At 37.1% G+C, this 27,326-nt stretch overlaps 1 protein-coding gene across 2 annotated transcripts; it reads right to left on the bottom strand.

Moving 5' to 3' along the window:
* On the bottom strand, positions 1 to 26,782 carry LOC121371042 (myophilin-like). Of its 2 annotated transcripts, none has more exons than XM_041496662.1 (4): positions 26,631 to 26,782; positions 4,141 to 4,295; positions 2,447 to 2,681; positions 1 to 1,232 (listed from the first exon to the last, which is right to left on the bottom strand). In XM_041496662.1, the coding sequence occupies exons 1-4, from the start codon at positions 26,682 to 26,684 to the stop codon at positions 1,044 to 1,046; spliced, it is 633 nt and encodes a 210-aa protein (XP_041352596.1). In that variant the 5' UTR covers positions 26,685 to 26,782; the 3' UTR covers positions 1 to 1,043. The 2 variants fall into 2 exon arrangements, with proteins under 2 accessions (XP_041352596.1, XP_041352595.1); XM_041496661.1 differs by lacking the exon at positions 26,631 to 26,782 and adding an exon at positions 14,261 to 14,384.
* Positions 26,783 to 27,326: the final 544 nt, after the last annotated feature.

Genomic DNA, 27,326 nt, shown 5'->3' with positions numbered 1-27,326 from the left:
TTTTTAAAGTATAAATAAACGATTTTATTTTACAAAAGTCTGACGAATTTTACAATAGGCTGCTTGTGAGCAAAAAAAACCACAGGCATCAAAGTATTGAAGTTCATTGATAAATTATTTGTGTTTGTAAAAATCTTGGTTTGGCAGTGATGACATCATTGGCTGCTTTTTAACTGGAAGTCCATCTGCATCGTGAACACATTGCATGTAATTATTTGGACGGATTTGGCCGACCTCCTGAGGCTGAAGTCACAAGCAGATCATACAGATAACACTGCATGTATGGAAAGAGGAAATTCTGGTCCATACAGAGTCGTTCTTCTGACCCTTGCAAAGAGCATCCAAATTGGTGACATGTTTTGTATGACTAAATCACAGACTCAACGCTGTGAAAGGTCATTCCTTCCAGCTGGATCATGACCTTCCATAATTAGAATGGGGTAAAGTATCTAGTGATGAGACCCTTATGGGAGATGTACAAACTATGTTTGTACCGGAACTGACTATATGAAAACTGTTAGACATTCTGAAACAAAACTAATGTAAAATATACTACACTATACACATTCTACAACGGTTGAAGCGACAGAGACCGACATCAAACCAAAGTCAAATAATTTTTTTTTTTTTTTTTTTTTTTTACATTTGGCAACATCTGTCTAGAAATATCCAGATATGAAACATAAAGATTCCATTATTCCGTGACAGCACGTGTACTATTCCCTTTAAATAAATCTGAGAGTGGAGACTAAACCCCAGAGGACATGGTTTCATTTATGACAATAATGACAGTGTATGTTGTAAATCCGGAAATTTCTAATCAGGTTATCAAGACGGCGTATTTTTTTCCTTCTCTACACAGAACTATGTATTTTCAAAATAATCCTGAGCAGTTCATGAACACAAATTGAATCCCTTGCCATTACATTCGTATTCGGGAAAGCTTTCCACAGACAGTTTAGCCACGTTACGAACAAGTTTTTGGTTTTTTACAGAAAACTCTAAGCTGACATCCAGATTCTAACATCGTGTAATATATGTTGTCATTCCCTCATGATCATCCTCTTTTTGCCGAAATTCATTCCACTTTGGTTGGCTCCCTTGTTTGTTCCATATTGCAATGAGATGACTGCTTCGCTGGCCCTAAGGATTTCCGGTGAAAAGTTTCTTCTGTTTTCTTCACATTTCCTCGGCCACCATCTCTGGCCGTTGAATGAAGGGTGGGACTCAAACTGCAAAAATAGGTTATAACTATACAGATTAGACGGAATGCGATCTTTAATATATAATTATATATTATTAAATATAATGAAAATCCAACTGTAGACCTTTTTAATCAAATTAAAATATTAATGAAATACCGTACGGGAGCAGAATCGGTTAATCCACACACCGTCAAAACCTTTTCTAATCGTAGTCTTGTAGGCGTGTGTGCGGGTCTTTTTGCGCGGGGTGGGGGGGGGGGGGGGGGGGTCTTCAATGGCGAGCAAAGTTTAGGGGGGATCCAGTCATGCTCTTCCGGAAAATATATTGAAAAAAACAACATTGAACATTTGTTTGAGTTGGGGTGAACCAACACGCGGCTGTGTTGCTTTAATTAGGAAAGTCAAGAAAAATATCTTAAATGCTGCCAGGAAAGGGATAATATTTTTCTTGCAAAAATGAAGGATTCCATGATTTATATTCATGGCTTTTGGATATCAATGGCTTTCTTTGAGGGTTAATATCTGAAATGCATTCGCTGATAACAAGTGTGAAACATGAGCAGCTTCTATTTTAAACTGGAATACATATATCAGTTTTATTATCTGCCCCTTCGATTGTTGTGCCATGACGGTTTAAGGAGTTTATGTGATATTTGCAAAACACTAGAAAGAAAAACCGTCTCTGCGCTACTTGTTTGTCCTCTCTGTATTTCATGCAACACACATTAACAAACTCAAGTTGGCGGTCACACTGACTTTTATCCAGCACTTAGCAAAGTCAAAGGTTAGTATCTTGTATGAAATCAGCCACACAGATAAGGCATGTGAAGCAATATGTTATCCTTCCATTTTTATGCCGATTAAAATAAACAGGAAAATAAATATTCATGTAATTTGGTTTTAGATCAACTATTGAAACACACTTAAGTGTTCGAAGATGCAACGAAAGTTATTAACATCCAACGAACAGAAGTCGCCACTTTTGTTTTAGTGAAAAAAAGGAAAATTGCAATTAACATACTAGGGTACTGTTTTAGACCTAGATACGCTCTCTCTCTCTCTCTCTCTCTCTCTCTCTCTCTCTCTCTCTCTCTCTCTCTCTCTCTCTCTCTCTCTCTCTCTCTCTCTCTCTCTCTCTCTCTCTCTCTCTCTCTCTCTCTCTCTCTCTCTCTCTCTCTCTCTCTCTCTCTCTCTCTCTCTCTCTCTCTCTCTCTCTCCACATTTAGCAAAGAATGACCTACCTCTGTTCCTAAAGCTCTGATAGTTGCACAAACTTGCCAAAGGTTAGTTCTCTCATAGAGACAGTCCGTTTGAAAGAGGTTAGCCTCGGGGATTCCGTACTGTTGACACTTGAGGACGAAAAGTTCGATCCGCTCTCGCTCCCTGGCCGCTCGAAATGCTTCACTGCAGTTAGGGTTAAACGTCTTGCTTTGGAAGTTCATCTTCATGGAGTCTGGCAGGCATACGTTGATTGTTCTGCAACGAACGAAATATTTTTAAAGGGACTGTCCCGAGTTTGCGATAACAGAGCCTTGTTGGCGACTACTATTTCCTACTAAGTACATTTTCTTGTTTAGAATACCAGTGTCTGTTTTATATCAGATGTGTTTTGCGGTTGTCTACTAATGTTTGTGATATATATTTGTGATATATATTTTTTCGTACGTAAGAAATTATTGGGAGATAAAATTCGTTTTGGGCTACTACAAGCATTAGAACAACAACAACAAACACCTTGTAAATACAGACACTTATATTTTAAATAAGAAAATGTATTTAATGTGTATCTTACGTCATCAAAAAGGCTCAAATGGTCGGAAACATTTTACAATGGTTGTAAACTCAGGACTGTCCCTTTAATGTATGCCTGTTCAGTGCAATTTGTTGTAGAACGTTCATCAATGATATAATTAATTAGATGTAACCTGTAACATGTTCATCAATGTTATAATTAATTAGATGTAACCCGTAACATGTTCATCAATGATATAATTAATTAGATGTAACCCGTAACATGTTCATCAATGATATAATTAATTAGATGTAACCCGTAACATGTTCATCAATGTTATAATTAATTAGATGTAACCTGTAACATGTTCATCAATGTTATAATTAACTAGATGTAACCCGTAACATGTTCATCAATGATATAATTAATTAGATGTAACCCGTAACACGTTCATCAATGTTATAATTAATTAGATGTAACCCGTAACATGTTCATCAATGATATAATTAATTAGATGTAACCTGTAACATGTTCATCAATGTTATAATTAATTAGATGTAACCCGTAACATGTTCATCAATGATATAATTAATTAGATGTAACATGTAACATGATCATCAATGTTATAATTAATTAGATGTAACCCGTAGCATGTTCATCAGTGTTATATTAATTAGTTGTAACCCGTACAGTGTATTTAGCACTGGAAAGTTTAGATGGAGTGTATATCTATATTCATATGTATATTAAATTTTATTGTAATATGTTTATAGATTTGAAATAATCGGCAATCCAAATAAACATATTTGTATTTGTAATTAGACTATAATCATGTTCCACTACCTCGCGCAAAGTGCCACTCTGCCCCCTCCCCCACCCCCACCCCCACCCCCGGTATATTATCCCTTTCGCCGCCTGGGCCCAATTTAAAAAAAACATCGTAGGCCTAGTTTTGCACGTAAACTACAATTCTTATTACTATTATAGTACAACAAATATAGTTAAAAATACACATAGTTCAGTTTCTTTTGTCTTTAACATGCTCCATCTTCCGTAATGATGCAATTTTCTGCGTGAAATAGACACCAAACACGTGTAAACGCACGACCGGTATAAATGCTAGTAGCAGACGTAAACTTACGATGTTTAGTGAAATAGGTCCCTGTGTGTTTAACAGACAATTTGCGTTTTTACACAGCTTACTTGCAAAGGACGAACCCATCACGCAGGGCTTTGTAGAAGTTTTCCATCACCTTGTAGCGTTCGTTTGTCTGCTCGATGGGGAACGTCTCCCCCGTCATGAACTGCAACCACGCTAAACATCTCTTTGCTTCTTCTGGATCGAAGGAGTTATCGATCTGGAAATATAAAAGATAAAAAAAGTGTTTAACGACATCCACTAGATCACATTGAGATATTGATCATCAGCTATTGGATGTCAAGCATTGGGTAATTCTGACAATTAGTCTTAGATGAAACCCGCTACATTTTTCCATTAGCACGTGATCGTGGATTCCCAAGGACAGGACAGCACATACCAAAGCCTATACCAGTCGTGGTTCACTGATTGGGATGGGAATTCACTGAGGTGATTTGATCCTACGACACAATTTACGATATCATTTTTTTTTTTTAATTAATAGTTATATTTTAGTAAAATATTATATCCAGCGATTTCTAATCTGAATGACAAAATTAACATTTTGAAAATCGTATCTCTGCACATGACAAATGGCTGTAAGGTGTCAGGAGGACCGTCATTCCCAAAACTGGTTAGACAAATTAAAACCTACACAAGACAGCTGATTGAAAAATTAAAAACGTTGCGTTGACATGTATTCATGAATAACCGCTTTATTATTTTGTTACAATTCATAATCTATACAGCTACATTGTGGTTGTGTATTGTTTACCTTTCTGTGACAACATACCTTATGAATATCATCATATCGCAACATGTAAGAAATATAATACTGAAACGTGTAAAATTGTTTGCATATATAAATTACCATAATTACCTATTTACAAGTATGAATATGTAAGAAAACTATATATTCATTCATTGTGCAAAACCAAACTCCAGGCTATGCTGGTGCGGTATGCAAGTTAGTTCACGCTTATACATGTATGTATTGTCAATAATTAGTCCTTATTTAGCCATTAGAATAGAATGGTGTTTGTTTGTGTCTTGTTTGTACGTATATGTAACATGGTTTGCATCCTGTTCCTTATGCGGAATGTTTATATGCAGTAAAAACAAATTATCTGTAATTTTATCTGTTTATCTTATCTTTGTTCATTATGGCATTAATTTTCCACGTGGTTATTAATAACCTAATGTTCTTATGGCTCGTTTTCGAAGCTTAACTTGATGATATGTTGCTGGCAATTAGCAGAGAAGGAAGGAAATGATTTATTTAACGACGCACTCAACACATTTTATTTACGGTTATATGGCGTCGGATATATGGCTAAGGACCACATAGATATTGAGGAAGAAAACCCGCTGTTGCCACTTCATGGGCTACTCTTTTCGATTAGCAGCAAGGGATCTTTTATATGCACCATCCCATAGACAAGCTAGCACATACCACGGTCATTGATGCACCAGTCGTGGTGCACTGGCTGGAGCGAGAAATAGCCCAATGGGCTCACTGACGGGGATCGATCCCAAACCGACCGCGCATCAAGCGAACGCTTTACCACTGGGCTACGTCTCGTCCCAATTAGCAGAGAAGCAAATGCGATAAAGTAGAGAACAAGAATTGTCCAAGGTGATGTCAACCTATACATGGACATAATATTTTATTTTGTGAAGTGCCCCACAGTTATCAAGGCTGCTACGACACATGGATATAGTCTGGCGAATTTGTATAATACAATTTATCCTGCAATCACTGAATATGTTGGCAAGATATGATAACTTGACAAATTTCTATGTTTTTGGCAAGTGACGGATATATAGAACTGTATCTAGTCATCATATCTTGACAAATACATATAGTGATTGTAGGATAAATCGGCTTTATCCTGCTCAGGCCGAATACAGCAACCGGTTATCCAGTCGAACACTTCACTGGGTTGATACGAGCCCATCAACGTCGTCGGCAATTTTAGTTGTCGACAGAAGTGCTTGAAAAACCGACAATAAGATTTTGTCTCTTCTCCCTACCTCGATGGGAAATCACATCTCAGCAGACACCTAGTGGGGGGGGGGGGGGGGGGGGGGGGGAGGGGGTCTAGGGACTAAGTCCCCCTTTTGGCAAATTGTTTTTGGGTAAAGATTTCCCTGTATCTGCTAAGTTGATTAAAATTAACAAAATGAATTTGTTATCCTTTCCTATTTACGCTACTACTGAAAAGTAACATTTTAGTACTTAATTGTTGGCAGTTTGTTCATAAAACAAGATTTATTACAACGACATTTCATAGATCCGAATATGAAATGCTAAGCAAATTACATTAAATTAACCGAAAATATTCGTTAAGAAATTGTTAAGATTTTTGTTCAGGTGTAAATGTGAAAAAAAAACATTCTTGGGAAATAAGCGGAAAACACGCCAGAAAGGTTATCAGTATTTGAACAATGTCTTGTGGTGGTTCCTTCCTAACCCCACTTGCTTGGCTTCATGCCTGCCGCGCTCGCATTGTCGAACACCGCCGCCACAATTTCCATCCCCTATTAAAATTAGTCCCCACCCCACTCCACCTCCACTTTTAAGATCAGTCCTACGGGCCTGCCTTAGCTCAAAGACCGGCTGTATAGTTCACACAGTGAACAGCTATAAGCGCCAGGTACCAGTTCCAGATTCCACACCTTATATAGCCGAGCCACTTAGCACCGCCATGTACAAAGGGCTTCAGTTTACGTCACGGGCATGGGAAACATTCACAGTTAATGAGCGAGGAACGGTAGAGCGGAGAAAATAACTAGGCAGCTTAGCAAAAATACTGCAGACATTGCATACTAGAACTCCTCATCAGCTATTATTTGTACTCGGGTCTAATCATTTAAATCATCCAGGCGGTTATAACATATATGGGCTGTCTGTCCAGGTCTTGGGTCAGTGGTTACTTGTTACTGACATGTTAATGGTTAGTGAGAGAGATTTTGTTCATTTGAACTTATTTTTATGCTTATATCCAATGATGGGTCAAACACGCTGACCTGGGCACACACCTCAGCTATCTGGCCTGTCTGTACAGAACATGGATCAGTGGTTACTTGTTACTGACATGTTAATGGTTAGATTTTGTTCATTTGAACTTATTTTTGTGTCTATATCTAATTACAGTTCAAGCACGCTGGCCTGGGCACTCACCTCAAAATTATATCTGGGCTGTCTGTCCAGGACAGCCGGTTAGTGGTTAGTAAGAGAAAAGAGGGTGTAGTGGTCTTACACTTACACACTAAGTCGTTAGACTCGCTCTGAGTGAGAGACAGTACCGGGCTGCGAACCCAGTACCTACCAAACTTACGTCCGATGGGTTAATCACTACACCAGCGAGGCATGTAGGGAGAGTGACGTCGGTGCCGTGATGTTATATTTCCCCCTTGAGTCTTTAAACCTCATTATGGGTTGGATTCAGTGCTGGAATATGAACCCGCTTCCTACCAGATGTATGACCAATCAAGTTAGGTATGATATCGGGTTCCGTGTAAAGGATTATTTCCGTGTACTTGTATTTTTCTGGTAGTTGCAATTGATAAATATTACCATTATCCGTCAACACATATAATTATTTCGGAACAATATGTTTTGAAAATCGAGTCGCTCAGATGTAGAACTGTATGCATGTTTGATTCAGTTTATTTCGTTACATCACATTTATAACTATAGGTGTTAGTTTGTGAATTTTCGTTGTACGGGAATGTATCTAGTGTTATGTTGGTCCGTGTAAAGCAAATGTAGCAGTTTCCTGTTATAAATGCCTGTTTAACGACACCACTAGATCACATTGATTTATTATCATTGGTTATTGGATGTCAAACATTTGGTAATTTTGACATATAGTCTTTTAGCGGAAACCCGCTAAATATTTCCATTAGTAGCAAAGGATCGTTTATATGCACCATCCCACAGGATAGCACATACCACGGCCTATGATACACCAATCGTGGTGCACTAGTTAGAACGAGAAATAGCCCAATGGGGCTTGATCCTAAACCGACAGCGCATCAAGCGAGCGTTGTCCACTGTGCTACGTCTCGCCCCAAATGCCGGGAGAATTTAAATGATTAGATCCGAGTGCAGACTACCCATCAGTTGAGGAAAGGGCCATCTGTACGTGTGTATAAGAATTTAAATGATTAGATCCGAGTGCAGACTACCCATCAGTTGAGGAAAGGGCCATCTGTACGTGTGTATAAGAATTTAAATGATTAGATCCGAGTGCAGACTACCCATCAGTTGAGGAAAGGGTTATCTGTACGTGTGTATAAGAATTTAAATGATTAGATCCGAGTGCAGACTACCCATCAGTTGAGGAAATGGCCATCTGTACGTGTGTATAAGAATTTAACTGATTAGATCCGAATATAGACTACCCATCAGTTGAGGAAAGGGTCATCTGTACGTGTGTATAAGAATTTAAATGATTAGATCCGAATATAGACTACCCATCAGTTGAGGAAAGGGCCATCTGTACGTGTGTATAAGAATTTAAATGATTAGATCCGAATATAGACTACCCATCAGTTGAGGAAAGGGCCATCTGTACGTGTGTATAAGAATTTAAATGATTAGATCCGAGTGCAGACTACCCATCAGTTGAGGAAAGGGCCATATGTACGTGTGTATAAGAATTTAAATGATTAGATCCGAGTGCAGACTACCCATCAGTTGAGGAAAGGGTCATCTGTACGTGTGTATAAGAATTTAAATGATTAGATCCGAATATAGACTACCCATCAGTTGAGGAAAGGGCCATCTGTACGTGTGTATAAGAATTTAAATGATTAGATCCGAATATAGACTACCCATCAGTTGAGGAAAGGGCCATCTGTACGTGTGTATAAGAATTTAAATGATTAGATCCGAGTGCAGACTACCCATCAGTTGAGGAAAGGGCCATCTGTACGTGTGTATAAGAATTTAAATGATTAGATCCGAGTGCAGACTACCCAACAGTTGAGGAAAGGGTCATCTGTACGTGTGTATAAGAATTTAAATGATTAGATCCGAATATAGACTACCCAACAGTTGAGGAAAGGGCCATCTGTACGTGTGTATAAGAATTTAAATGATTAGATTCGAATATAGACTACCCATCAGATGAGGAAAGGGCCATCTGTACGTGTGTATAAGAATTTGTTTACAGTGATCCAAAACAGCTGTTCGGCGTAAACAGAATAAATACACAACCTTTCACAGCTTGGCCTCTCCAAATAAATTCACTCAAGAGTAGATACAAAAATATACACTTGACTATACTGTGTACAATAAAATACAGAATAATTTAAAATTAAGTTAATATATACCTGTATATATAAGTAAAGAATTGAAATCTAAATTGTACTTTACCAATCAAACTTTTATTCGGTCAAAATATCATTGCAATAATATATAGAATATGATATTATTTTGGTTTAAAATATATTCTTGACTTTAACACTTTCATTTATTGCAAATTAAAACATATCACGGACAACTATAACTTCTATAGTCGGATATATCTTCAGTCAAGCCGTGTACGTGTAGTGTAATATGTCATCATCTCCATTATTTCTCCAGATATTTGATACTTCTGCAAATCTGTGCTGTGCAATCACCGAAGAGGTTATCACCATATGTATGGCCTTCTATGACAGGTGACTCATATAATATTAAAGGGACTATCCTGAGTTTGCTGCACTGTAAGATGTTTTCGACAAATAAAAGTTTGTAACGACCAGCATTACATATTAAAGGCGCAGACCCTAGTTTCAGCCCGTAAAAATGGACGCTAACTTTAGATAATCTACAAATCTGCAACACACATTTGGATATGGTTATAACAGAGAGAAACTAAAGTCTGTTATGTTTAAACAGGGAAATACCATCAAAAATAACGTGAGCTTATTTCATAAACCATTACTACTTAGACGAACGTGCGTTTTTAAAAACTAGGGTATGTCGCTTTAAAGATATTTTCTTGTTTAAAAATCAGTGTCTGTATATCCAGTGTGTTTTTGATCGTCTTTAATATGTGTAGATAAACTGGAGAGGGTATTCCAGTAATTTCGTACATGTACGTACGATATATATATACATTAGGAAATAAAATTAAGTTTGACCTTGTGCAAACACTAGGACGATCAGAAATACGTTTATTATAGAGCCACTAATATTTTATTTAGAAAAATATATTTAATTTGTAATTACAGTTGTTAAAACGTCTTTGTTGGTCAACATCATCTCTACTATCGCCAAAACCTCAGAATAGTCACACTTACCCTATCGTGGTCGGATTTTATGACAGAGTTTACGAGAATCGGATTTTATGAGAATCCATTTATATATTAACAAGTGGCAAGAGTAATGTTTGTGTCATCCTCATATAGTTCTTTAACACAAGTGCACTTATCACTAACGGAGAGAAACGCCGTGCCTTTTATTCAGGTCAAAGAAATTCTCTTAAATAGCTCAATCAATGTGGGACGTAGCCCAGTGGTAAAAAGCTCGCCTGATGCGCGATCAGTCTGGAATCGATCCCCGTCAATAGGCCCATTTCTCGTTCCAGCTAGTGCACCACGATTGGTATATCTAAGTCCGTGGGATTGTGAATATAAAAGATCTCATGCTACTTATAGAAAAATGTAGCGGGTTTCCTCTGTAAGAATATATGTCAAATGACCAAATGTTTGACATCCAGCCCATAATTAGTCCTTATTTAGTCATTAGAATAGTATGATCTGTGTTTGTGCCTTGTGTGTGCATATGTTTTGCATCCAGTTCCGTATGTGTCTATATGCAATAAAGTTTTTATCTTTTTATATCTATCCAGTAGCCGATGAACAAAACAAACTTTAACTTTAACTCGGTGATTGAAAGCTTATTTGACCTACAACAGATCGTAGGCTTTATCAATCTGAAAACTGGATCCAGTTCACTCGGTAAAGCGATCACCTGAGGGGAGGGGGTGGGGTTGTGGGATTGAACCCCCTCGCCGGACCCATTGCGTTTTCCCCGTCCCAAACAGTGCCTCACAATTAGTATTTCAAAGGTTGTGGCATGTGCTGTTCTGTCTTCGAGAAAGTCTATATAAAAGGCACATTGTTGCCAATGTAGCGTGTTTTCTTTGAAGATTGCATGTCATTTTATCAAATATTTTATATTCAAGTGAATAATGTGTAGGAATTTTAGCAGGGGATCTAGACTGGCGAGCAAAGTTATTAGGGGTTCGAGACATGCTCCCTTGGAAACTGTATTAATTCATTCATTTCAACTTATTTTCGTCCTTATATCCAATTACGTTTCAAACACGCTGCCCTGGGCACACATCTCAGCTATCTGGGCTGTCTGTTCAGGACAGTGGGTCAGTGGTTTATTGTTGGTGGTTAGTAAGAGAGAATTCGCTCTGAATGGGAGCCGGTACCGGGCTGCGAGCCCAGTACCTACCAGCCTTATGTCTGATGGTTTAACCACGACACCACCGATGTATCGAGAGCAGGGGTGTGTGTGTGTAGATTTCGACCCCTGCAAACGCGGCTGAGTGGTGTCGTTAAACAAAACTTTATCCATTTCAAATGAACCACGTTAAATTTTATTCCCTTCTCCATTCCAAACACAATTCCACCACTAGCATGCTGGGCCACATACTTCTGTCTTCAGATCGAAATAACCCTTTTAATTTACACAACTTTAACCTCTACCCTAGCGCATGTAAGATTAAATTTTGTTCACTCGTCGACTGTGGGGATACTGTTTCGCAATGTTCGCCAACACCACGGGCTTACATAAACATTCAACAACACCAACATGTGTTGTTAACGGTAACCTTTAAATAATTCCACTGCCAGATAAACTGTTTTTGTTGTGAGACACATCTCCGTGAGGTCAGAGATCAGACCTGCAGCCATCTTTCCTCGCTGGTACCAAGTCAGCAGCCGTGCCACACACCGAACTGGAATGTTTTCGTAGCAGTGGTTTACACTGCAGGTCTATCAGTAGCGGCATTGTGGTCATATCTAGCTGTTTAAATCTGTCTACAGTGATCAGGCGCGGGTCCAGAGGGTTAATCGGAGGTGCACATCACCACCTGGCATTTAAAGTGACTCGGATATATATCCAGTGTTTAACGTATGAATATATACTGAAATTTGCTTGTTATTATTACTATTTTTAAAACATTTTTTATGCACATCATCCTCTGGCATTCGAAGTGATTCGGATATTCAGTGTTTAACATATGAATATATGATGAAATTATATTTATTTATTTATTTAAAATACTTGAGTGAAAAAAAACATAATAGTCTGACCGGCTGAGTGTTTCTGGGGCAAGTTTTGGTTTATTTTATGTAATTCATGCATAGCCATCGGAAGATGACATCTCCTTGGGGGAGAGCAGCTATATATTAATTATCTTTTCAACTGTTGGGGCCAATGCAGTATCTCCAAAGTTGGAAGCAGAGACTCCTCCCCATCTCCCCCTGTTGTAATATTCCAGTGTTCTTTGAAATATTGAAGTTGCCTTCCCTAGATCCCTCTGGTAAAATTCCACATCCCGACCCGATGATTCACGTTGTTTTGGCATCTCTATAGACCCATCCTAACCTAAACATCCCCTCCTTAACACAATCGGCCAGGTTCATCTCAGATATCAAGTAACAGAACGGGTTTTCACCAAGTTTCTTTCACAAGTTTATGAACTATGGTTTGGTAAAAGCTGGATATATTTTGTAAATCAACGCTAGTCTCACAAAATCTTTAAACTAAGTATTCAAAACGTGTTTTTAAAGCATAAAATGATTTTAAGATGCAACCAGTGTTAAACAAATTACTGACGATGCACTGGAAAATAGTTTTCTCAGCATTGTGAAACGAGACTATGAAAATTAAAATTGTATTGTAAAAGAGGTGGTTGCAAAACGTTCACTTTAGTCCGTCAGAAAATATTTTCTCCTATCCCGACCTATGCAAGACAGACCCATTTCATGACGTCAGCCCATACGGATAAACAGACTCCATAATATGAGGTTATGTGGGATAGAAAAAGTACGCCCTCGGTGGTGGAAAATTGATGGAGTCATAATGTAATATAATGCTTGATATTGACAACGGAACTCATCTCAGTTAATGGTTAAGCCATCGACCTTAAGGCTGGAAGATACTGGGATCGCATCCCAGTGCTGGCACCCCCAATTCAAGTATATAGGCTCAACGGTCACAACACTGACGTTTCTTTCACTAGCCACTAATAATTACCAAATATCCTAGCAGAAAGCCTAGATACTAGTAGATAAAACAGCGTGCATACTGTACCTTAATTAGATACAAGGCCAACAATAAATGAAATCATGATCTGCCGAAAACATTGTGGAATGTAGATGTTCAGGAGTACATTCTAGAAGAGTTTGAATGAGTTTTACTATAATTATCGGTGGGGTCACAGCGAAGGCTACCATACCACCGGCTCAACGACCCTAATGTGCCTGTAATTTATCGGCTATGATATACGGTGGAAAGACCCGTCAGAGAACGATAATAACAATCCATGTATTCTTATAGTCCGTTCATACAAGTTGGCTACCGTTATCAACGCATGGATGTTCGTGTATAAAATGTCTTTTATTATGCATTATACTATTTAAATAGCATTAATTGATGGCTAAGAACTTAAGAACACCGTTACAGTCAATGTCTCCAATCAGTCAATTTGTAAAATAACTAAAAGTTTCAATCCATTTATTTTACAGATTGATTGAAAATGAGTAATGAAAGGAAATGAACTTGAACCAATCGATTCCCCAAAGGTAATATTTTAAATTATTTTAATTAAACTAAAAGTGACTGAAAAGGCAGAAAACATAAAGTAAATTACAATATTTTATACACACTATCAGTTGTCTTGAAGCTAACTTAATCCACAAACATTTAATTAAAAAAAACATTTTAATTTTTTTAAATGTATTTCTTTCAGTGTGCGTATATTCTTTATACGTATCAGTTACCTTTAATTGGATCTCCCTGTTTGTTTGTAATTCAGTTACAATATTTTATACACATTATCAGTTTTCTTGAAACTGACTGAATCCACAAACATTTCATAAAAAAAACATTATAATTTTTCTAAATGTTTTTCTTTCAGTATGTGTATATTCTTTACACGTATCAGTTACCTTTAGTTGGATCTCCCTGGCGTACCCATGCTTAACAGCTCGATAGTCATGGTACTTCGCCATCTGTTCGTTTCCAGAACTTAAAAACCTCGCCATTTTCGTGCAAACCGAACTTGGTTAGAAACTGTAAACTAGGGTTTTTAGAAACTCAGCTAGCTATCACTATGGCGACACTATCGCTACAATATCAAGTGACACATTCCGGACATTTTATTGGTCGTTTCATATTATTCTTAATACTGACGCCGACATGCAGTCTGATGTGTTATATATTTCAAACGACTTCTTCTTCTCACGAGTGCCGGTTAACAGTTTACAGTTTTGTTTTAATTTATGATTACCGCGTTCTAGTGTTATTTGTTTGTTTGTACACACGGCCATAATAATATTATCAAGCGTTTTTTTCAACGTAAATCGGTGAGTTTTAGCTGTTATCCGAAACGAAACATTGATATTTCACGAGACTTGGAATAATATTTAAGTAGTGGGCTATCTTCTTGTGATAAGACCGTTCTCCCGGTATGATACGTGGACATGAAACGCTTAGTATCATCAGACTCTAACAACGTAATTATATAGTCTTTTTTTACTCTCTTTTTTCCTTCTCATTTTTTCAATACATTTATATTTTTTTGAAAAGGAAGTTTATTTGTTTTGTTTAACGACACTACTAGAGCATATTAATTTATTAATCATCGACTATTGGATGTCAAACATTTGATATTTTTTACTTATAGTCTTAAACAGAAAACCCGCTACATTTTTCCATTAGTAGCAAGGGATCTTTTATATACACCATCCCACATATGGATAGCACATACCACGGCCTTTGATTTACCAGTCGTGGTGCACTGGCTGGAACGAAAAATAACCCAGTGCGCACACTGACGAGGCTCAGTCGATTAAGAGACACAAGGAGACTGGGATGTCTTTTATTTTTTCTTTACTGCCAAACTGTGCTAAAAATAGATACTTATATCAGACGTGCAACTCGATCCCAGCATTTTCGATGCAAAAACAAAAACAACGATAAAAATAACTTCTGCTCCGTCTGTTTTTGAAATTATTTATCGCGTTATGTTTAGAAAGAAAAACAGCTATACGGCAAAAGTAAACGAACTGAACTATAAAAAACAACAGCGAGAACATCGTTTCTACAATAGACCTGTCAGTGCTACCTACATATATAGATTTCACATTCCGTAAATTATGGTTCACACAGTTGGGTTGAAGTTTTTTTCATGGTCACGTTATACCTATATGACAGAAATGGTAGGTGGTTGTTCGTGTTATAGACATAATATACAGTACATATAGTAGTACTTATTTCCACAGAACGTCTGGGTGTTGATATATTATTGTTTGAGGGTAAACGGAGCAAACCTTATGACCCAATATATAAAACATGTACCTGTACTTAAAAGGAATTTGTGACACTGGCGTAGGAAACGGGGGGGGGGGGGGGGCAAGGGGGGCATATGCCTTCCCACTTTTCAGATATTTTGCTTTATATTTGCTTTATAATAGTGTAACAGTGTGTAAATATAAAAGTGTGCCCCCACCCCCCCCACCCCCCACCCCCCACACACACACGTTTTGGCACCTTCCTACGCCACTGTGTCAGCATTACCTTAAAGGTTTTTTTTTAATTCAAATGAAAAATGACTTTCATGGCAATAAATGATGTATGAAAATAATAATTTCATGAACTGAAATATATATTTATATCACACTTTGAATCTAGCATAAAAACCCTATTTCATAAGTATACCTGTTTTGTTTTGTTAAGACAGTAGATGTTCAATATAAGCACTAAATATACTACTCATGTTTCTACTTTGAACTGGTGCTGGGATAAGTTAGTATAAGCACTTTATTTTTAGTATATTCCAAGAATGCATTTCCCCAATAAACAATTGCCATTTCTCCTAATTGAACCAGAATTTGAAGAAGATGTACCAATTTGCATGTTTTGCTTATCTCGCGGGCTTTATAGCTGAGTCAGTAGTTTAAACAGGGCTGAAAGTGTTTCTTGTCTATATCTGAGCCCGCCCGGCAGACGAGAGGTACGTCTATCAGCGACAAGGAATCCTTGACGTAGTCAAGACCTTGAACAATCTTTTAACAACCTGGCACGGAGCCAGCTGATCTCGCCAAATCTTTGCGAAAGTCAGTAAAACACAAACTTGTACTTTGTTAACAGATTTAATTAGGAATGTCGGCGCGAACTATATTATTCGTTTAATAAATAACGGACGTAATAAAGAATAGGTAGTATGGTTGAAAGAGCTTGGTCCCGCAGGGCTTGGGAAATAAGAGGGGCCTGTAAATTCATTATCGCTAACCTCAACCCACCTTTAACAACACTGTGGCACACCTATATTATCCTGCTAACGCAAAGGGTAATAAGGTGTGAATTAACAATTTTAAGAAAATCACGTTTTATGCTCTCTCTCTCTCTCTCTCTCTCTCTCTCTCTCTCTCTCTCTCTCTCTCTCTCTCTCTCTCTCTCTCTCTCTCTCTCTCTCTCTCTCTCAGAAAAAAAGTTGAATGATTTTGTTTCTCAAAGTTAGTGTTTCGTGAAAATATTGATCTGCTATGTGGCCACATTATCTTGATGCTTATTATTAAATATCACAGTCAGTATTTTTTTCTCGTTTTGTACTCGATTTTCACTTGTTACATTTTGCCTTAGAATTGCAGTATAATCTGTTTTTTTCACATTAAAAATTTTGAATACCAGTATGTTTTATTTTTCGATAATAAATCAATTTTACAAACTGTCATACGGATTATTTTCAATATGACTGCTAATTTCATATGCGTTTCTTAAAGTTTGTTTTGTTTAATGATACCACTAAAGCACATCGTGAAGTTTGTTTTGTTTAATGATACCACTAAAGCACATTGTAAAGTTTGTTTTCTTTAATGATACCACTAAAGCACATCGTAAAGTTTGTTTTGTTTAATGATACCACTAAAGCACATTGTAAAGTTTGTTTTGTTTAATGATACCACTAAAGCACATTGTAAAGTTTGTTTTGTTTAGTGACTCCACAAAAGCACATTGTAAAGTTTGTTTTGTTTAGTGACTCCACTAAAGCACATCGTAAAGTTTGTTTTGTTTAGTGATACCACTAAAGCACATTGTAAAGTTTGTTTTGTTTAGTGACTCCACTAAAGCACATCGTAAAGTTTGTTTTGTTTAGTGACTCCACTAAAGCACATTGTAAAGTTTGTTTTGTTTAGTGACACCACTAAAGCACATCGTAAAGTTTGTTTTGTTTAGTGACTCCACTAAAGCACATCGTAAAGTTTGTTTTGTTTAGTGATACCACTAAAGCACATTGTAAAGTTTGTTTTGTTTAGTGACACCACTAAAGCACATTGTAAAGTTTGTTTTGTTTAGTGATACCACTAAAGCACATCGTAAAGTTTGTTTTGTTTAGTGACTCCACTAAAGCACATCGTAAAGTTTGTTTTGTTTAGTGACTCCACTAAAGCACATTGTAAACGAGCACTTTACCACTGATCTCCGTCCCGCCCATTGCGCTTCTTAAGATCATTAGTGTTTTGTTTTTTAGGAATGTGCCTTTTCAGTTTGGCATACAAGGCATTATCAAACTCCTACAAGCACCAAAAAAAGAGAGTTTGTTTTGTTTAACAGCATCACTAGAGCACATTGATTAATTAATCATCGGCTATTGGATGTCAAACATTTGGTAATTCTGACACGTAGTCATCAGAGGAAACCCGCAACATTTTTCCTAATGCAGCAAGGGATCTTTTATATGCACTTTGCCACAAACAGGAAAGCACATACCACGGCCTTTGACCAGTTGTGGTGCACTGGTTGGAACGAGAAACCCCAATCAGTTGAAAGGATACACCGAGGTGGTTCGATCCTGCGACGCAAGTACCTCAAGCGAGAACTCAACCGACTGAGCTAAATCCCGTCCCCCTACAAGCATCATGGCAATCAGTAACACATAGAATTTACCAATATTAATCATTCATGCAAAATGTAAGCTATGTGTAATGAAACGGTGGAAAGAAAGTTGCAGTAACCGAAACTACGTTACACTGCCTAATGTCCTTAAACACCTTTGTATTGCTGCATGAACAAAAATGTGTAGGTACCAACAAGATATTCGTCTGCACAGCATGTCGGTGGTTCGCTCAGGCTAATGAGAAAAGCAGCTGTTGGTTTTGAAATACTAAGTACGATTGCTATCTTATTTATTCCGAGAAACGCGTAGTACCGTTCTTTCAACTCGTGCGAGACAATTCCGTCACGGCTCAAGTGACAAATTTGTCTTTTCCGTGCACTAACTGCCGAACATTTCCGACATTGCGTTAATAATATTAGAACCAGCATGCCACTTATTTTAGTACAGCTAAATGAAAACAAACTAAAAGTCTGGAAAATAAGTTTATGTTCAAATTCCTGTTATTCGATACTAGCATGATACTTGGGATCTACAATAATTCATTGGTATTTGAAAATCCATGCGCCACACAATCGCACGTAGATTAAAACTGTACGATAAAAGCAAAGACTTGTGGTTTTCAATTTTGTCAGAGGCTGTGCCCAGGGTAAACGTGTCTGAACCGTAAATGGATGTGGACACGTTAATCATGTTTTGATTTGGATTTTCTTTATTATTTGCTTTTGAACTGAAACATTTTCTTTTTGCTCACAGATTTGTAAAAATATCCTTTTAGATGTGATAACAAAGTTGTATAGATTATCGACGTATGATAGAATAATTTTGGTATGGGAGTAGGCACATTATGCTTATCTTTTCTTCTTTTTTTCCTTCCATGTGTTTTGCTAATTTTCCTAATTTTCCTGTTCCCAGACACTTAAATGTTCGTTACATACTATCTTTATAACATTAGATAAATGTGTAACTTAGTTGAACAGTTAACTGTCCAGTGTTCTCTGTGTTTAGATGTTTATACACATGGTGCTGTCTGTTTAACTCAACTCTGCTTGCACGTATGAGATAACAGCGAGTTACCGTAACACGCCAAGCAGGGTTACGCCACTTATTCACACACGTTTAGCGCCAGCGGCGTGTACTAACGTCACCCCCTGCTAGGCTGGTATGCATGTGGCAAATTGGAAACGGTAAACATGTTTGAGCCATGCGTAGAGAAACTGCAGTATATCAAAAAGTGAGAAATTACTTGTTAATAAAATATAAATCATCGACATTTAATTATTATATGTCTTTTTCAAAAGGTAATTATTATGAAAGTAATGCAGTAAATTAGCTTTCTAACAAGCTCTGAAGATGAAAAGACATGGTTTGCTTGGATCTACAATAAACGGAGTGTATCCAAATAACAGAGGTTTTCACAGGCTGCAGGAAGCGACTGCTCCAAGTATGTTCTCCTATATCACCAAGGCTCCACGACTACCATGTCAAAAGCTAAGGCATGTGCTAAACTGTTTTTAAATTGTTATTTTATTTTTGTTTGTTTCCTTCATTCTAGAACATGTCACATAATGTGACACTAAACATTTACAGTGATATATTTGTTTGTATTTGTTAATGGGGTTTTTTTCTGAACTCCCCCCCCCCAAAAAAAAAAACCCAGACCCCCCCCCCCCCCCCCCCCCAAACAAACAAAAATACCCACATGCACTAATATTAACCGGTACGATGTGGTCACCCGGTGTTATTCGCTGTACAAAAGTCTATGCGACATACAGTTCTTAATTATTTCAGAATTTAGGCTGTAGATCACCGAAGACATGCTATGTCTCTTGAATAATTATCTAAGCTGACATGCATATAATTTAATTTTATTTTGGTAAACCGTATTTAGTCAAAAGTACCTGAATGCTACGTACTAGCCAACAACATCAAAATTAAGTGATAGAACAGTTGTGTGTATATACTTTTAATGGTCCCTTGATGTACGTACGTGTCTTTACAACAAAGAGTGACAAGTATAGCAAATGGAGGATACAGATCTCTTCTTCAGCTATGAAACACCCTACAAAACCCCAACAGCTGCAACTGCAACGCTAACTGCATCAGGATACTTTCATCTTAACGTTCACACCAGTGACATTGATACTTCGCACCTAGATAGAATTGTAATTTCGATCTCAAATGAAGCTGGTTGCTTCATTCCTACTTCTTTGAATTGATGTTTTACTTTAAATACAGTCAAACCTGCTCTAGCAGCTACCAGCGTTTAGAGACGACGTTTGTAGTCTCCCAAATAGGCTAATATAAATTGACCCGTATTAAAGAGCACCTGTCATAAGAGGCCACTTTTTGATACTATCTGTTGTGGCTGTTTATCACAGGTTTGATTGTAGTAGCCGACGCCATTTATGTATTCGTTCCTAGGACAGTACATACCATGGCCTTTAAAATATTAGTGTTGCATCATTGGTTTGAAAGGGAACTAACCCAATGATTCCACTGGGAAGAATCGATCCACGGACATCTTATATCTCAGACTCAAACTCTACTACTGCGCTGCATCTCGCATGGATAATGATACGCCTGTATTCTATTAACGGCTGGTTTAAGGGGGGCGGGGGGGGGGGGGGGGGGGGGCATGGGACCTGTTAATTCAAGCGTGCCTGTTTAAAAAATAATTGGTTTACAATAATTTGTTTCATTTCACGATTGCCAAACTTTTATTGATGTGCCTTTTTCAGGAGTATTTTTATGCTAGGACGTTTTTCCCCTGCGCGTGCTGTAACCTCACCGTGGTGCAGGGGTGTAACATTCTCTTTGAGAACCCCTGCGCGTGCTGTAACCTCACCGTGGTGCAGGGGTGTAACATTCTCTTTGAGAACCCCTGCGCGTGCTGTAACCTCACCGTGGTGCAGGGGTGTAACATTCTCTTTGAGAACCCCTGCGCGTGCTATAACCTCACCGTGGTGCAGGGGTGTAACATTCTCTTTGAGAACCCCTGCGCGTACTGTAACCTCACCGTGGTGCAGGGGTGTAACATTCTCTTTGAGAATGGCCAATACAGCACAAAATTGAAGTTTTGAGTAAAATTCAGTATCTATCTGTGATATTTGTGTTTTTGCACAGTTGTTTATACTGTGTTTTTGTTTAAATCTTGAATTTTTATATTGATGTTGATCATCACTTTATTTCTTTGCATTACCATAGTTTGACACCCAATAGCCGATGTATTTTTCGTGCTGGGGTGTCGTTAAACATTCATTCATTCATTCATTCATTCGTTAACACTCATTCATTCATTCATTCATTTATTTTCAGGAGTTTGTCTATGTTCAATTTTAAGCGGCAGGATGTAACCCATTGGTAAAGCGCTCGCTTGATGCGCGGTCGGTCTGGGATCAATGCCCTTCAGTGCCATTAGGTGCATCACGACTGGTACATCAAGGGCCATGGTATATATTATCCTGTATGTGGGATGGTGATTATAAAAGACCCCTCGTTACTAATGGAAATATGTAACGGGTTTCCTCTCTAAGAATATATGTCCAAATTACCAAATATTTGACATCCAACAGCCGATGTTTTATAAATGTGAATGTGCTCTAGTGGTGTCGTTAAATAAAACAAACATTAACTTTTTTTTAACTTTTGGCCTTGGTCTTTTCCTTAAATAATGTCTGTATCAGCTCTTAAATATACCCCACCCCGCCTTTGCGCTGCATTCAGCCACTCTTCGAGCTCGACTATCTTGAAAACCCTACATTGTCATGATTTCGATGGGTATAATCGTTTCTCAAGAAAATAGACATGTTCTACAGTAATAATTACCCACAGCAACAGCTGTTTCTCGCGTATTTAGATATGATATGGCGCGTGTCGGAGCTACTAGTACAGAGTGATGTCGATGTGGAGTTTATTTAAGTATCAAGTGTATACTTGTAACAACCTCCTGTGATCTTCACCACTCTACAGCAGATCTATAGCACACGCAATTCTGTCTTATCAAACGCATTGAGATTTCATGTTGCTGCATCATCAGCTATGATACGGCGTTTCCAGTTTGGTGTATGTACATGTACTTTAAATATATCAGTGCTTTCATTAAAAGCATAGTAACACGGATTGAGGCTAGTAAAAGGACCAACAAAATATTGGTTGAAATTTCAAGTTTCCTCAGGTGAAGATCGAATAACGACTGTTGGTTGGTAGAATAATCATGTTTAATATACCATTAGTGAATACATTTTTTATTTATAATTCAGTAATAAACAAAAATGGCCAATGCATCGACTTTAATAATAATACCGTTCTTAACAGACTGCCAAAGAAGCCAAACTATCTACACTAGGATAGCGTTTCTCTCTCTCTCTCTCTCTCTCTCTCTCTCTCTCTCTCTCTCTCTCTCTCTCTCTCTCTCAAATACCAAATACATGTTAACGCAGGGTTGAAAATTAGCAGTTGCCCGGCCTTTATTGGCTATAGGCGACTAAGAATTTTAGAAAGGTAGTCCGTTGGGTGACCATCGATTTTAGTGTCTGGCGAGTATAGTACTGGTTAAAAAAGAAACACACTGATACTGAATCGAATGTGAAAAAACACACCGCGTCTATAATGGCGCGAACTACAGATCTGGCAGCAGAAGACGTAGAACATGTTCTGTATTTTGACAGCGCCAACAATGAATAAAGATAAAATTCATATAAAAACATATTAATTTATTAAGTTTTAAACCCATACAAATTACCGTCAAACTGCATACGTTAACTCTTTGTTTGTGATACAAGTTTCAAGGCAATTGATGGAACATCCAAGGTAATCTGAATGACACAACCATAATACATGATCAGGGCCGTATCTCCAAGCAGAGTCGAATGGGCATTTGGCAAAATAGTGGATAATTCCATGGATCTCTATCTAGAACAGCCACTCCCGAGGAAATCATTTGCTGGGAATTTCACCCCTCTTGCATCACCACAAAGTGTATTCCATCCCTCTTGCATAGCCTGCATTATCTTTTACTCTGTATTAAAAATGAGATTTAATATGTTTAATTTAATGGTACTTTGTAAAGAAACATGTTTATTTATACTGGATTTATATTTTTTATTTTTTATTTGACTTGGTATGGGTTTAACACTTAATAACATGTTTTTATATGAATTTTTACTTTATTCATTATAAAGTTAAACGTTAATTCATCGGTTTTCTTTAACGCAAACGGTTATTATTTACAAAAAACACTCTAGTTTTAAATTTAGCTGTGCAGTTAAATTCCAGTGTGATAATTGGAGGGCTAGTTGAATCTGAGAAGGGCCAGTAATGTTTTTCTTCAATTGGCCCTGCTGGCGACCATGGTTTTCATGTTAATTTTCAACCCTGGTTAACGGTATTGTGAATGGGCGATTTGCTAGTTTTGATTATCATAGTGAACAGAGCCTGGTGTTCGGGGCAATTACTTTTAACTGAAACTGAACAGAAGGTCAAAAGTTCATCTCCTTTGAACTGGAAGTTACTTCCATGTCGTGGTTCATTAGACTCGGTTATTTTGTTAATAAACAAACCCGTATACACTAATTAAAAAGTGGTAATTATTGGTGCAAGTTGTACAAATCAGTCATTCAGGTGTATAATCTGGACACCAATTTGTACTTGTAGCCAATAGTTATTTTACCAACAGACAACCTCAAAAAAAAAAAAAAAAAAAAAAAAAAAAACAATCGTTTCATGGAACGAGGCTTAGACCTGTACAGACATCAAAACATTTGTTATCTAAAGACTGCACTGAGTAGAAAATGTCATGTGTGAATGGTAAAAGCATAAACAAAAAACTTTACAAAGTGTTTCGTGTAGCAGAACTATACATATTATTTGAGCACTATTAAACCAACAAGAATAAACCCCTCAATGAATACCCAGCAATTTGTAAAAAATTTTTTATTATTTACACAAAAGTAACATGTTACTTACAGAAAAAATATTTTAGCCAAAATACCTGATGTGTCAACATCTGGTTACAATGATTGAATTGTACAATTATTAACCACAACAACTCGACTGTGTTAAACTTTGGTTCAAATATCCTGTATGCCAGATCGTCTATAAGATATGTTTGTCCATTAATAAACAAGAGGATGGGTTTCAAATAAACCCGAGACTGAACAGTTTAATTACTGTTGCCATGCTGCAGTATTCGAGAGCTATTTTTGGTGAAATGTTTTTAAAGATTTCACTATTCAGACCCTTCTGTTTTTATCAGCGTTGACCGAAGTGTTTATCTTAGTAGGCGGTGAACATCCACGCAAGGTGAATATGCCAGAATGAAGATTTATAGATATAAACATCTGTTGCTGGCGCGGTTCGGGTTGCCTTGCACTAACTGTGGAAGTTCCGTATCATAATTGAGGTTCATGGTCAAATAATTAGAGAGTAAATGCATCTACAGCCCTGACTGGTGGTGATAGTGTTTACTTGTGGCAATATTATTATCTATTCCTAATGAATTGGGAAGGTTGAGAGCGTTGATAAAATAGTTTCATCTGAAAGGCATGACTCCCAAGCAATCCATGAAGACAAGACATATGAATTTACATTAATGTAATCCCTGAACCCTCAAACTTTATGTTTCCCTAACTAAACTGAAAACTGAGTTGCGGAGAAGCAAACCTGGTTCCAACGATGCCATCATAGCTGATGTTGAAGACCTTTTGACGATTCTATATTCAATAATTAATATCTTGAGGAAGAAACTGTATGTACGGTTATTTATAAGTTATATACAAGAAATACCGTACAATATTTAATAAAAAAATGTCTTAATGGGTTTGTTAACACAGTAATCTTGGTGTTGTGCTCACAAAGTTGTATTTGTACACTATTCTACCGACTAACAAGTGAGCTGGCTTATTAATCAACAACTGCGTTAGACAACCAGTTTTAAAGCAACTTACTATGTTTTATTTGTTTCACATTATGTAAAATATGAAAGATTTAATGCTAATTTACAACTCAATAATGACATGTGTAGAGGTCTATGCTACATCAATGGCTTGTGTTATATGATGTATGTATTAATGTATGTATGTATGTATGTATGTATGTATGTATACATCGAGGTTGACTGTTACATACACAGATATTAACGCACTGGCGCAGGAGATAATTAAATCCTTTCTGGACTCACAAATTATCCCATGCCGTTGCTGGGACTCGAACCTGTAGCACCGAATCGCTCGCAAATTGCAAGACTAACTACGATGCGCTCTGAGCTATTGAGGCATGTATGTATGTATGTATGTATGTTTGTATGTATGTATGTATGTATGTATGTACTGATGTATGAATATCCATATATTGTATGTATGTATGCTACTGTATATATGTTTGTACGTAAAAAACATATACATGTATTGTACTTCAGTGAAATATTCTAACGAATTATGGGTTTTTTACACAGAAACCCGCTTTGAAACTCTATCTGTACAAATAGCAGTAATTAAATACTATGAATCATAAAATTGCTAACTACAACATGTGTGTATTAATAAACTGTTATCAATAAACCAATGTGGCTTCTACCGCTTGAAGCACTCACCTACCGAGATACATAAACCTAACCCTGAAGACTTGTAGATAACGAACCTTCATCACGCCTGGGTTTTCACCTCTACATTCGAACATGTTTTCAAAGGCACATTATACAACAGCCATTTGTCTGTAAGATAGTAGGTACTACGACGTATACATTGCATGCACGTGTAGCTTTTCCTGTGCTGCACACAACTGTCTACACTGTAACGTTTAGATAAAGACCACCATTTAATTGGCTACTGTCTTCTATGTTTTAATGACTCAGATTGAATTATCAGTTTTGTAGTTTGAAATACCCAGTAGATGATGTGACAAATTCATCGCCCGTGTCTGTAATGAAGGATAGGTGTGTGTTTTTTGTGTGTGTGTGTGGGGGGGGGGGGGGGGGGGTCGAGTACTGTAATCTAGCAAGTAATAAAAGTTTTAAAATATATTAACCAAGATCAGCAACAATCTGCTGCAACACTGACGTCCTTGAAGAGTTATTACATAAATATTTAAAGTGCGCAGTAAAATTCAAAGTATTGAAAATCAGTTTTCGAACTATTTATGTTCAATAGGTTTACTAAATACCACATTTAAAATAAATTTATTTTTAATATTTTAAAGCTTTAAGTTATCAGTTTAAAAATGGAATATAATTATTTTGTCTTGGAAAGGTTTTAAAGAACTACGAAAGCAGTGGTCAGGTTTGTGTAGATAAAAGCGTAAATAAATATAATAACATTAAATATTTATAAATAAAATAAAAATCTAAAAACATTTTATTACACTTTTTAAATGTTTTTATACCCAGGTCAATATATTTTATTAGAGAAAATTCAATACTGACTGACCTTCGTTTGTGTATCTCTGCCATAACCGGCCTTGCCCGCTCTGAGTCCCGACATCTTTCCGAATCCAACTTTTTAGTCTGCCCTTACAAAACGTTGGAAAGTCTGTTTCCAGGTTCCTACTGTTTGATAAACGAAAAGATTGCCTGTATCAGGTTTCCAGCTCGCGCCATTCGCGTGTACTAATTTAAATATCATGTGACCCGTTCAAATATTTCCATTGGTTGCTTTGTGATTCACCCTTCTTGCAGCAAGCACGTCTATGTTCCGCAAAGGCATCGCCAAGTTTGGTCAGCACTAGAATGATCTATTTCTTAAAAGAGAACATTCTTTTGTACGAGGTTTTAGCCCTAACAATCTGACAAAAGTGGATTTTGAATTATATTTATAAGCTGTTATTTTAAGAACAAGCTAAAGTAGACGGGTAATATGTTTTTGAAATATATATCTCAACTTCAGGATGTATATACTTCTTTTTTTTTTTTACGGTGCTTCACTTGCAAATAACTTTCTAAAATGCATCACTAGGTAGTAAAGGAACCAAACGATTTTCCTGCAAAGAAAATATCTGCTATGATGTGTAATAACCACTGACATATTTCGTCGGTTTGTAGCTATAGACCGTTGTTTTAAATGGCCTCAATTTCAGGGCATTTTGTCATTATATAAAAGTTGTATTGTTATGATTGAATGATTTTT

This window comes from Gigantopelta aegis, chromosome 4, assembly GCF_016097555.1.
Source record: "Gigantopelta aegis isolate Gae_Host chromosome 4, Gae_host_genome, whole genome shotgun sequence".
In the NCBI taxonomy this organism is placed as follows: domain Eukaryota; kingdom Metazoa; phylum Mollusca; class Gastropoda; order Neomphalida; family Peltospiridae; genus Gigantopelta; species Gigantopelta aegis.
Note: the sequence above shows the minus strand (reverse complement) of the source record. Positions and strands in the feature narration are given on the sequence as shown.